This window comes from Xiphophorus hellerii, chromosome 22, assembly GCF_003331165.1.
Source record: "Xiphophorus hellerii strain 12219 chromosome 22, Xiphophorus_hellerii-4.1, whole genome shotgun sequence".
Classification (NCBI taxonomy): domain Eukaryota; kingdom Metazoa; phylum Chordata; class Actinopteri; order Cyprinodontiformes; family Poeciliidae; genus Xiphophorus; species Xiphophorus hellerii.
In genome coordinates this window covers 11,248,289-11,261,352 of record NC_045693.1, presented here as the reverse complement: position 1 = coordinate 11,261,352, position 13,064 = coordinate 11,248,289, and the positions used below count along the sequence as shown (strand labels likewise).

Here is a 13,064-nt window from a genome sequence, read left to right as displayed (position 1 = left end):
ATGCCTTACCGAGTCTCCAGATGCCCGCTTGGCCGGTGCTCGGCAACTTTGCGCGCCGAAAGAGGCTCACAGCAGAGACGGGATCTGAATGAATGCGGCTGAAATTTCCACGCATCTCTTATCTCGCTTCCCGAAGACTGTTAAATGTGTTTTATATCCCGCCGGTTGAACGTATCTCGCGCTATTAGCAGCTGTACGGGTAGATAAACACAAGACTCGGCGGCGCATCGGTCCATCACTGGAACAGGGGAGCGGCAGATGTCGAAGAAACGGAAAAGTCCTGATGACCAGGGCATCCAGGAATCCCCGCCGGCACGGAGCAGCGAGCAGCAAGGTAAGAGAGACGGCTGTTTAAAAGTTAAACTGATCGGAGAGCGCATGTGTATGAATGGTTTGCATTTCTTAACACCTGGGCGAGTTAGAGCCGAATATTACAGACCATCACAACAAAGTAGCACGTGATTGTGAAGTGGAATAAAAATTACACATAATTTTCCAAAAGGTTTTTTGCAAATAAATCTGAAAAGTGTGGCATGCATTGATTTTCATCCCCCTTCTTGCTCTGATACATGCTAATTGCCTTCAGAGGGATGTAGTTGAACCGCCTACCTCTATATAAAAATAAAAACATTTATCATCTTTGATTGTTTATTTGAATTCAACACACAATCTGTACCATTTAATGTGGTATGTTTTAGATCAACAGGCATTAGTGTTATACATCAGCCATTTAGATTGTGTGGTGGTTTCAGGTGAATTTGTGACAGTAAAGGGGTTCATACATCGTTATCAAGATAATTACTGAACAAATACCATCATGACTAGAAAGGAACGTAGCAGATAGGTTTATGGAGGAGTTTCATAATTAAATTTCATTCTGAGTACCGTATCATCCCCAAGGATCAGTCCATGGCACAGAGGAGTAACTGATTCACAGAGATAAATAAAAACAAGCCGTTACATGAGCAGCAGCCACACGCAAACATGTGGGAGAAGGTTTTCAGGTCAGAAAAGACAAAAATGTAACTTTTTGGTCTTCAAGAATGAGGGAAAAAAGCAAACACTCTATTTCTGCCTGAACACACCATCGACATGGGGAAACATGGTGCTGGCAGAATTATGCTTTGGGGTTGATTTTCTTCAATAGGAAGAGGAGAGTTTGTCAGAGCTGATGTTTAGATGCATGGAGATAAATCAGGGCAAATGTTAATCTACACAAAGGTTTACCTCCCTAAAGGAACAACAGCCCAAATTCTTTAAGACAGGAGTTACCACCCCTGATTTATATCTGAACATATTCATGACATTTCTGGTTGTTGTGTGATAAATTGTGAAAAGAAGAATTGAGAAATTAAAATGGAAAAAAATAACGGAGGTTGCCAACTTGACATTTTATGGGTGTAGATGAATAAAACCCATAAAGGATGTAGTCATTTCATCAATTGACAGATAACCCAACACTAATCACGTTGATTCAGTAATCCAGTGTCTCCAAAATATCTTATATATACCCATGCAGTCGGAGTGTGTTCATGACAGGAGCTACAGATACGTTGAAGTGGTACCAGGATCTTTATTTCTGGAAAAATAAATTTTGAAGCAGAGGATTACGTTTTTTAATCTCCTCTTAGTCGCCTGTGGGGTCACAATTGTGAGACAACAGATTTAGATTTTAGCTACAGAATAAAGCAGAAATCCTCAGTGTGTCAGCAGAGTTAAAGAGGAAGACGGAGGTCGGCTCAGTTTGCTCTTCATTCTGTTGGAGAAAAATATGTTGAAGTGGAAAACTGGTTTTAAATTGGAGATCGAGTTTGTCTTTACTCAGTTTTGAAGGTGGGATTCACATTACGAACCATCTAATGGAGTTACATTTGGACTCCTGATGAATATTTTTGGTGGTTTGATTAAAATAAACCACCAACAGTCAATAATAGGTGAGGTTGTTTCAAACCAAATATGGTATTTTCTTCTTTGGATCGTTTTTCTACTGCATTTATTTTGCCTTACAGCAGATGTAGGAACTGAAAACTATACTGGAAAAACACTAAATCTTACCAAATCCAAATCTTACTTTTTATTGCAAATATCTTAGTACACTTAAAATAAGACAAAACTAACTAACAAGTAGCTTTTGAGCAAGATACAAAAGCTTGTTCTAAGTAAACAATTCCTCAACATTGATTTCAAAAAGTACTAGTTTCTCTGACAGATTATTTCACATATGAGAAAACATTTATAAGTTATAAGTGAATGTCATTGTCACTCCACTTTGTGCTCAGTTGGTTTGAAATACAGAAATGAAGTTTTCTTTTATTAAAATTATTATAAAAGATAACATTTAGCTCATTCTCATGCATAATGAGACATAATAATTGTCTCATTATGCATAATAATTAACATTATGACATAATAATAAGGTTGTATAAATGAACAAAACATAATCAGAGTAAAACTACCACAATCAGACGAAGCCATCAGTTCTTGCTGCTATGGCTTTAATTGGCCACCAGATGTCACTGTTTTCTGTTAAACTGAAAACTTTGACGCTTTTTCAGAGCTTCGCCAGGCTTCATCTGTTGTGCTAATGAAGGGCATGTTACTTTTCTGTGTCTTTCCTCTTTTTTCAACAATCAAGTCCTGATGGAAAATTAAATCAACATTTCCTTTAAGGTTGTTAGGAAAGGGAAGCAGAAAGTGCTCTAAAACGTCCTGTTGACTTGATGAAACACAGTGCAGCATCATCGTTAGCTGCTTAATGGGTTCAAAGTGTAATCATTTTTCATTTTCAATCTGCATCTTTAGACAGATCTCAGCAGTTAGAGCAGCCATATTGGTTAAGAGGTGTTTCAAAATCAAGAACAATGTCACCTTAAACCCAGGGAGTTGTGCCAGCTTGTATGAAGTGTGCAGGAAAAACTACAACTGACTACAACTTTTCTTTGCTACAGTGGCACAGAGAGGACAAATGAGCAGATATTAATCAATATATCAACATTACATACATAGAACAAACATCTTCATCACCATGTAAACAAATGTACATCTTACTTAGATAAAAATGTGTTCAGTGATGTCAAATCTAAGTGTAGAGGTTCAGCAGAAGATTGTTTTTATTTGAGTGTGACAAAGAGAAACTGTGCCGTCCCTGATTTCTTATATCAATGCAGTCCGGTGAGGTCTTTAAAAGGGAACAGTAAGTCAGGCATGAAAAGATCAAATTACAAATCTAAAAATGACCAAAGAGGCCAAATAAGTTCTCACCAGGTCATCACAGAAAATAAACTAAAAAGTACACAGAAGCTGCTGAGGAAAAGTCAAAAGGAAAAACAAGTTGAAACATGCAGCTCAGAAATTAGAATTACCGTAAAATGAACCCATGTGTCATTAATCAGAGTGTTATATTGATGTTTATTTCTATCTTACTGCTTCAAGCGTTGATTTTGTATCCAGAAAACTTAAAAAAATTAGACAAATCAGTAAATTAACATAAATTTTAGTTTCATAAACTAAAGGTTAATGATTAGAGGCTGAACTTTGTAAAGTTGGTAGCTTGTTGGGTCAAATTTAAATTTCAATGCAAGAATCAACTCTGCAGTACAAGCATTCATTTCTAACAAACGTAGCAAAGCTTTTCTATATGATCTGATGTTCTGTGTATGTCGTTACCAACTTAGTCAGATGCCATTCTGGACTTTGCAGATGTTCTGGTCGGTTTTGCCTTCGGTTTGTGGTGAAGATACGACCTGCTTCCTCGGCTCTGTGTTTTGCTGCTGGGCTCCTTGCCCAAATCAGAGTTTCCCTTGGCTTACGTACGCAGGAGAGAGCAAAGAGCTTCCTTCTCCAACTGTGAGGGGCATCTGTGACTCCTCAGCGGGTAAACACCCATTGAACCCCTCCCACTCAAATGTTTGGCCTCTTTTGTGCTTTTATGTTGATTAGGTCACTGCGGTTTACTGAAAGAAGCACAGTAATATAACAATTTCGGGTTTTAAATCTAACTTAAATGTGGCATCATGCTTGGAGAATATGTATGAGAAAACAAAAAATGAACCATCACACAACCAGTATGTTAAATAGATTATTTAAATAACAGTATCCTGAAGAAACATTTGGATTTGCTCAAACTAAATCAAAAAAACAAACTTTGTGGACATTGCAAATGCAAGTGTATTCATAATTGTAAAAATATTTCAGTCATTTAACTCAAAAAGTGAAACTAATATGTTTCATACATTAATTTTGAGCATTTACTTCTGTTAATGTTGATAATGCTCATAATTACGGCGTGTAGCTACCGGAATACATTTACCTACCACATTTTTTCCTTCCACTGAACTTTCCTCAATGGTAAAATCTATTAATTTTGAGGTTTCTAATATAAGTTTTAATAATTAAATGCTTTAATTATTAAATTATTTAATTATTTTACTTTTTTGAATCAGTTGCTGAAATAAATGACAGCCTGATGCTTTCTTAATTTACTGAGAGATCCTCTATATCTGCATCTAAAACGAGGCCAGCCGCTGTGTTGCCGTCACTGCCTCATTCACTAGAACATCTGAACACTCAAGCTCGTATTTTCTCATGGCGATGGTTTTTGTTTGCTCAGATATTCATGTCCTGGCCAGAAGAGGTGTAGAGGCCGGAGCATTCAGATTCATATCAGGACAACAAAGCGTTTTTGTCTCTCCTCTTACTATGCAGCGTGAACCTGTCAATTACAGGGCCACCCTTGGGTACCGACTGCGTCCCCCGACTCCTTATGCATTAGTAATCATCACAGCTGTGCAAATGACCTGCTATCCCAGCCAAGCTTAAGGTTTTACAAATCAGAATAATTTTAAATTAATATTCTTTATTTAATTCTGAAACTATTTAGTGAGTAAAACAGGTAATAGATTCAAAAATGTTGTTTAATGTTAATTTCTTGCATAAATTGTACGGATTATTGTCTGTTTCAGCGTATTGTAATTTTTCATGTCTATTTCAAACAATGAAACCCAAAGATTTACCTGTATAGGTGAAACAGAATAAAACAGATTTATCAGAAAGTATTAATCTGAAAAGCTTTATCATGCTGATTCAGCCATTTGACTCAGGTGTGCTGGACCAGACTTCTAAAAGTTGCAGGATGCCATCAAAGATCGACCTGTTCTTTCACAGATGTGTTTTTGCAGATGTAGGTGCTTGATTTCATAGAGCTGCAGCCATGGAAGTAATTGGGACACCCAAAATAAATTTGTTGCATTGAGTCAATACTTTTGGCTATGTAGTGTAGCATTCCTAATATTTTGTCTCATATTTGTTAAGTAATGCCAGAGATGGTTGAGAAATAGTTGCCTTATATGTTGTTCCATAAATTTCAAAATGGTTCCTGTTAACAGAAAAAATGGTTGTTTCTGACAATCTGGGGTTAGAATAATCTGAGTTCAGTGCAAATCCAAGAATTAAGTTACACCTGGAAAGAGCATTTTCTTTCCTGTTTTGTTATATTTAGTGTCTTTTGTGTGTTCTTAAAAGCTTTTAACTTCTTCATTTCATGTCCTCCCACAGACAGACACTAGGTGGTGCTAAAGTATAAAGATGAAGCATCTCGGAGCTTCATCTTTATAGCATCAAAGCAAAGCAGGACTTTCACGGTTTATGGTTGTTATATTGTTTTTATTAGCAGCTTTATTTCTAATCTTTGTGACAAATGTGTAAAGTCTCCCACAATGTGGCAGATTTATAAGTGCCCTAATTTTAAATGAAGCTTTATTATCTGAGTTTTTATGAATCAATAAAAGACAGATAAAAAGTTTTATTGATTTGCTGACAAAAGTGTTGACCCATAATGTTGAGTTTGTTTCTTCTCATTTTGACTCTATTAAAAAGCAAGCACAAAGTTGCAGCAATTAAAGCCGGAGCTATAAAAGTGTTGTTACAGCTTATCAAAGGAGTTCAGGTTGAGGCAGGGGCAAATGACGAGGCTGGTCAGTGTGTGTGTATGTGTGTGGTAGGCTTAAGATCATGAATGGACTGTGTCCATGTGTTATCAGTAAACAGGCAGACCTGGCGTCTGGCTGCTTGGCCACCTCAGCCTGTGCTGATGTGTGCTGTGCAGAGAAATCGACGGGCCTCTACGTCAGCACCCGTATTCTGACTTATGATTCATATGGACTTTGTTTGGTTTCGGATGAGGGTTGCAGGAAACCAGCTGCTTCTCACACCAGCAGCTGCAAAACTAATTCTTTTTTCCCCCTCTTTTGTTTACAATATTTTTGAAGCCGAAATTAATTTATTATTTTACGAAGGCATTCAAAGTTCTGTATTTTAAAATAGAACTTTGACATGCAGAAATTGTCTTGACATTGCAAGACAATTCTTGTCTTCAGCTTTGACCCATTTGCAACCATAAAATTGGAACCACAAATTACAATATATGATTTTTTTTTTTAATTAGACCTTTGAAAAGTTGTATAAAGTCAAAGGAAAATGCTGAATAATTTTCAACATATTTTACAAATAAAAATCTGAAATGTGTGGCATACTTTTGTATTCAGCCCTTTTTACTTTCTGCCATGTTGATGAAAAGTGAAGTGACAGCATGTTGCTGCCATCACCATGTTGTGTGGTTTGCATGGTGTGTTCAGGGTGATGTGCTCTGATAGGCCTGGCATTTTGCATGTAGCCCAAAAAGTTTAGTATTCCCTCTGAGCAGAGCACCTATTTCCACATGTTTGTTTGCTGTCTCCCTCTGCAAACAGAAATAATAACTAACGTTTTAACGCTTTTTAATAAAGACCAGATTTGTGCATAAGTATAGTTGATGTATTGGCAGATTCTCCAACCTGAGCTGTAACTCTGTGCATCTCCTCCACAGTTCCTTCAAATAAAATGTTAGTTTTTTGGTTCTACTGGATTTGGTTTAGGGATCTCACTTTAAAAATAACTGAATACATCAGCACAGCACACTTTTCAGATTGTTGTGGCAATATTAAAAAAAAAATCCAATACTTTGTTTAAGTGTGATCAAGTTTGAGGGTCATTAATATCTTACAAGAAAATGTACAGCACTTTGTGCTGTCCTATATATAACAATTTATTCAACTATATTTAACTGTAGTAAACCTATTCAGCCAACAAGATATATACAGTATATATTTAAAATAAAATCAGTATTTTTATTTATTTTTGCTTCAAAAAAGCACCACTGCTACAATAATATAATAAAACTAATCATAATTATTAATATATTATTTAAATGATTAATTGTTATGATTACGTCATTATTATTAATTATTGCTATTGCTAAGAATTATTGTTATTATATTTTACTGTTATTGTTGCAGCAATAATAGTAATAATTATAATAATATTAACAGGATTAATTTTGTACATGTACCTCAGTGTGCTCACATTTTCTTTGTAAAACGCAAAAATACACACCAATCATGTGCACCAGTAACGGTCCCAGCATGTGTTTAGCAGAAGGTCTGCTGCAGGCCAAGTCATGGTTAGCACATCAGTGTGTGTGTGTGTTCAGCAAGCAAAGCGACTGCATCATATAGCACTGAAGGAGAATGGATGCCTCTTCAAAGCCAACACTAACTCACACCTACATGTGCGGGTGTGTGTGTGTATGTGAGGTAGAGAGCAGAGTAACGGTTTGATGAGGAGCGGATGAGGTCACGGCTCATGTCTCCTGCTTGCGTCATCAGCTGCACGATGTGTTTTCTGCGAGTGGAGCTGCAGCTGATTCTCTTTTGTTAACGCCACAGAAAAAAGGAAAAAAAAGCAAAGTGAAACACTCTTTAAACCCACGTTTTGTTCAAGATCAGCAACAGATCCTTTATGGTGAAACGCATTCTGAGCACATTAGAGGAAGCAAATTTGACTTCCCTGTTTTTCTCTTATTTATTTATTTCTTTTTTTTGGAGCTTAAGATTTACACAATGATACATTTTTGCTTGATTTCATGACATCGGCAAAGCAAATGAGCAAATTTTTTTTCTTTCTTTCTCCCCTTCACACACGGAGCTCTGACCACATGCTCATCATCATCATCTCATCATCCTCTAGAATTACAGATGTAATAATCTGGGTCAGCACCGGTGCCAACAGAAACACAAACTGCTAATCTAAAAACCCAGAATTTACATCTGTGACGGATGTGTGGCGAGACGCACGTCAAAGACAGAAAAAATGAAAGCAGGGTGGGGTTTTTATATAGCTATGCCGCTGTCTCTTTCCTTCCTCTTTTTGTTTTTTTGGGGGTTTTTTGTAGAAATTACATTTTTGATGAAATTAAATTTGATTATTTCCATTTGAGACGCCTCCCACAAAACACATTGTATAACACTAATATCCACTGTCACACTGGTGTCTTTGCTGCTTTTTTGAAACATAAAACAACAATCCTACATTGTATTAGCTGCTTATAAATAAACAATGTGTTGCTTTATAAAGACTCATGTAACTCAGGGTATGTGGAGCTAATTCTCATCAATTTCCCCAGACAAACTCCGGGTAAAATCTTCCACAGAGATTTACCGGCAGGCTGATTTCAGTGCAGGAGAGCCATGCAGAACATGTGTGTAATGTGCATAAATTACATTTTACTGTGCATGCATGTGTCACAGACGCTCAGGCAGACATAATTTGCGCCAGCGCTGTGATGTGGAGGACATGAGGCCCAAGCGGGTTCCTGTGAGTGGCAGTAACAGCATCTCCTTGCTCGAGCCTGCCCTATCTCTGACTTCATTGGCTACGGCTCTGACGCAAATGCACCCCCCTCCTCTCCACCCTACACAACCACCACCGCCGCTATAACCAGCCATCACCACCACCACAGCCACCGCCACCCCTGAGCACTTTTTTCATTGAGTTTTTTTTCTTTCGCACATTTCTTTCCCTTTGATTTATGTGCTTTCTGCAGCTCCACTCACACGGCGTTGGAAAGCTGCACCACCTGTCCGGTGTTGTGAGCGTGTTCTCTCACAGCCGCCGTGATCAAAATCAGTTCTCCTTCTTATTTGCCAGCATTATTTGAACCCCTTTGCTCCTGAAATAACTGCATTGTCAGCATCCCAGAATGCAAATGAGATTACAAAAGTATTCAAACGTAGATGTTCCTTTATGCTGTCATCCTCTTTATGGCCTCTCCCAGCTCTGCAAATCACTGAATTTGTTTCTCATTTCCCTGGGAAATTTGATGAAGGGCGATTGTGTGTGTCGGATTTGTTACCACAGATTCAGAGGTCTAAACTTTGACTGGGCCACTCTAGCCCATGGATCATTTGTAGCAAAGGATGCATCTGGAACTAAAAAACTACTTTTAACATCGACATATGTTGAGTTCAGCACTTTCTGCTAGTCTTAAATCAGTACAGTGAAGGGTTGATCTGTTGACCATTTTTTTGGATTAAGAAATTAATAATTTGATAGAAAAAGGTGCTTAGGAGATTTTGTTTTACAGAATATGATCCCGTTAAATCTAGATGAGTTCTGGGTAGAACATATCAGCTCTTCTAATATTTAGTGCAACGTGTATATATTTTTGTACCACTTTGACTTAATTTCTGCTACAAGTGTGATATTGTTTCAGCAATTGGCCTTTTTTAGTCTGTATACTCCAGATAATGGTGAATCGATTACTAAATTAGTTGAATATTCATCACAATTAATCTGATTAATCGTTTCACTCCTACTTTCTGCCAACAGATTATCTCTCCTGAGCTGCTGATCTCTGCAGCTCTTCCAGAGTCACCATGGGGCTCTTGGCTGCTTCAGAGTTTAAAGCTCTCCTTATTCTGCCCATTAGTTTAGATGGGATCTCATGTCTACGTAGGTTTGCAGTTGTACTGTGTTATGTTCAACTAGTTATGCTTGATTTCATTTCTGAAATCAAAAGCAAAAATGCTGAAATGTAGAAATTTTTAAACAATTGATTAGCATTTTATGGAATAAAATGAGTATTTGATACAATAGAAAAATAAAACCTAATGTTAGGTGCAGAAACCTTTGCTTCCAGTTCAAATTGTTCCAGGTTTGCACGGCGTGGATATTTTTGCCCTCCGTACAGACCTTCTCCAGATCTTTCAGGTTTCAGCACAGAGCTTCAAGTCCTTCCAGTGGTTTTCCACTGGGATCAGGTCTGGGGATCAGGTCTGGGGATCAGCTAGGCCACTCCAGCTTCTTGAAATCCTTCTTACGGAGTAATTTCTTAGTAATTTCTGGCTATGTGTTTTGGGTCTGAGGGAAAGACATTTATGCCCAGTATCTCACAATACCTGACCCCATCCACCCTCTAATTGACAAAGTGCAGTCACCCTGTGCCCTTTGCAGAAAAGCACTACCAAAGCATGATGCTTCCACCCCCATGCTTCACTGTAGTGATGGTTTTCTTGGGGCTGTACTCATCCTTCTTCTTCTTCCAAGTGAAGTTTACACCAAAAGGTTTACTTTGTTCTTATCTGACCTTGTGACCTTCTCCCATGTTTCCTATTGCCTCCTGACACCCTTCAGATTGGCCTGGGCATGCACTGGCTTGCAGCATTTCAATCTATGCGCAGTGTGTTGCTACGGCAACCTTTAAGATTGAGGTTCCAGCTCTCTTCAGGTCATTGACCAGGTCCCCCCCTGTGTAGTTCAGGGCTGATCCCTCACCTTTCTCATGATCATTGGTTCCCCACAGGGCCAGATCTTCCTTGGAGCCTCAGTCAGCAGGAGACTGACAGTCATCTTGAGTTTCTTCCATTTATTTACTGCACCAGCTGTCTTCTCACCAACATGTTTGCCTGTTGTCCTGTTGACCACACCGGCCTCCTGTCATTTTCTTTCTGGTATCCTGTAGCCCATTGCTCTGGTCTGTTCCATGGTAGAGAAGTTGGAGTCTGATTGACAGGTGTGTTTTATACAGACAATAAGATCAAACAGGAGCAATTAATACAAGTAATGAGCGGAGGATAGAAAGGCTTCTAAAAAACAAACTAGCAGGTCTTTGAAAGCCAAAATTACTGCTAGTTGGTTGTGATTAAATATTTATAACATGCAACAAAATAGCAATAAATATTTAAAAGTTATACAATGTGATATTCTGTTTGTTTTTTTATTGTTCTATCTCCAGTAGTTGAGGTGTACCTATAATGAAAATTACAGGCCTTTTCATTCTTTGTAAGTAGGAAAATTTGAACAAATTATTAACGCACTTACTGGATACACCACCATTATTTTCACCTCTGCGCATTCTTATTTAAATGCATAATTGTTTTTGGCTGCAACCCAGCAAAAATGGTAAAATGAAGGGGAATGAATACTTTAATAAGTTTCAGTGATGAATTACTATTGAAATGCACTGTTAAATTCTTTAGATCTTTAATTTTCTGCTATCCCAGGTTCTGTGTGATTATATGTCAGTCCTTAAATGAAAACAGTGTTATATGAAAATACTGCGCACCTTAGCGTTGCTAAGTTGTTTACACAAAGAAAGAGAGAAAAAAAAGGAGAAACAAAGAAAGGAAGAAAAAGAAAATGTTTTCCCTGCTTGAGCAGTTCTCATTTATTGGGCTATAAAATTATTAACTAAATCAAGACACAGAGTTCTGGGTTGTAAAAGGTAATGGAAACAAAAACTGGCATTTTCCATTCCCTCTGAAGGCTCTGATTTACAGCTGAAGAAATCTACAGTGCTCAACATCTGCAGACCTGCACTAATGTGTTTATTCACTTCCACTATGAACCAAAGCAAACCTGTTTTGACACCTCCATTGTTGTTCGTTCAAAATTTAACACAAAGCAAATTTTGCTTCTTAATATTGTTGCCGGTGAACATTTTATACAACTAACTTACATTAAAGCTACTTGCAAAGATAACCTGTAAAACAAATTAAACACATTAAGATGCCATGGTCAGTTTATATGTTGACTTAGCTATTTTATTGTAAATAATCATTTAATTGAGATAAAATCCATCCTTCTGAACAAAAAGCTTGCTCGGGATAATATTTATCTATGTAAACTGATTACTTTAACTCCTGTGCCTATTGTGATTGCATCAACCCAAACACACAAATCGGAGTCAAAAGACATTGCATAGTAAGTGCAGTGATGTTTACATTGATTTATTATACCTTAAATGACTTGCTTTTTATATATTTAATACTTAACATCTGAAAGAAAACATTCAGAAATAAAAAAATATATAATTTCACTACTTTACTGGCTTTAAATTCATCTGAACTGGACCTGTTCTTCATCTGGTTCTGGTTGAAATGCCAGGTAATCCATTAAAACTGGTTTTATTGGAAATTGCAGAACCTTGCAGGTTTTCCAACATAGTGTAAATAATGTGCATCTAATGCAGGACACTACACTAACACTGTTTGACAAGTATGAATTGATTTTGAAATGGTATTGATCCATTTGAGTTGCCATGCCAAAGCGGCACTGAAATGCCTCCACATAACATCCCAAAAATCTGAAGCCAACTGCAGGATTGTGTTTCATAATGTGCGAAAGACCTCATTCCAATTGAAGCATCTAAAGTGTAATAATTTGTACTCAATGTTCAGGTTTTTATTGAAACTCATAAAAAATGAAACTTGAGAATACAGAAACTCGTGCTTTCTATAGGTGTACATCATAAGATAAATACCAAATCATTTCAGTTTATTTGTCTACCCTACAACATACCAAAGGCATGCATTTGCACACTTGAAAACTGTTTTAGTTGTCTCACTTTTCAAGAGAAATGAAGCATATGAGCTGTAATACCCACAGTGTTGTTTGTATCGGTACATTGACATCAGAGCGCACACTCATGCGGCTTCTCATCCTGTTTCTGCTTTTTAGTGATGCACATATGAACTTTTACGTAGCTCCCAGACCACATCAGCCTCGTGCAGGTATTAAATATAAACACATTTAAAGGAAAAACGGCTGACCTTCAACAATTTTACATCAAACATGTATCAAGGAATTGCAACACTGACACGCAGCATCCTGCTTTATAAGTTATAAGTAAGTTTTGTTTACTTTACTCACACCTTTCACATTTCCTGTTCAGGCTTTGTGAATAAAAACGC

General features: G+C 37.4%; 1 protein-coding gene across 1 annotated transcript in view; it reads left to right on the top strand.

Annotated features, from left to right (window-relative positions):
• The first annotated feature begins 207 nt into the window (after positions 1-207).
• The window catches only part of pde10a (phosphodiesterase 10A), an 85,339-nt gene continuing 72,482 nt past the window's right edge, over positions 208-13,064 (top strand). The window contains exon 1 of the mRNA XM_032552578.1: positions 208-334. Within this exon, the coding sequence (XP_032408469.1) occupies positions 259-334 (76 nt within the window). The 5' untranslated portion in view covers positions 208-258. The remainder of the gene's footprint in view (positions 335-13,064) is intronic.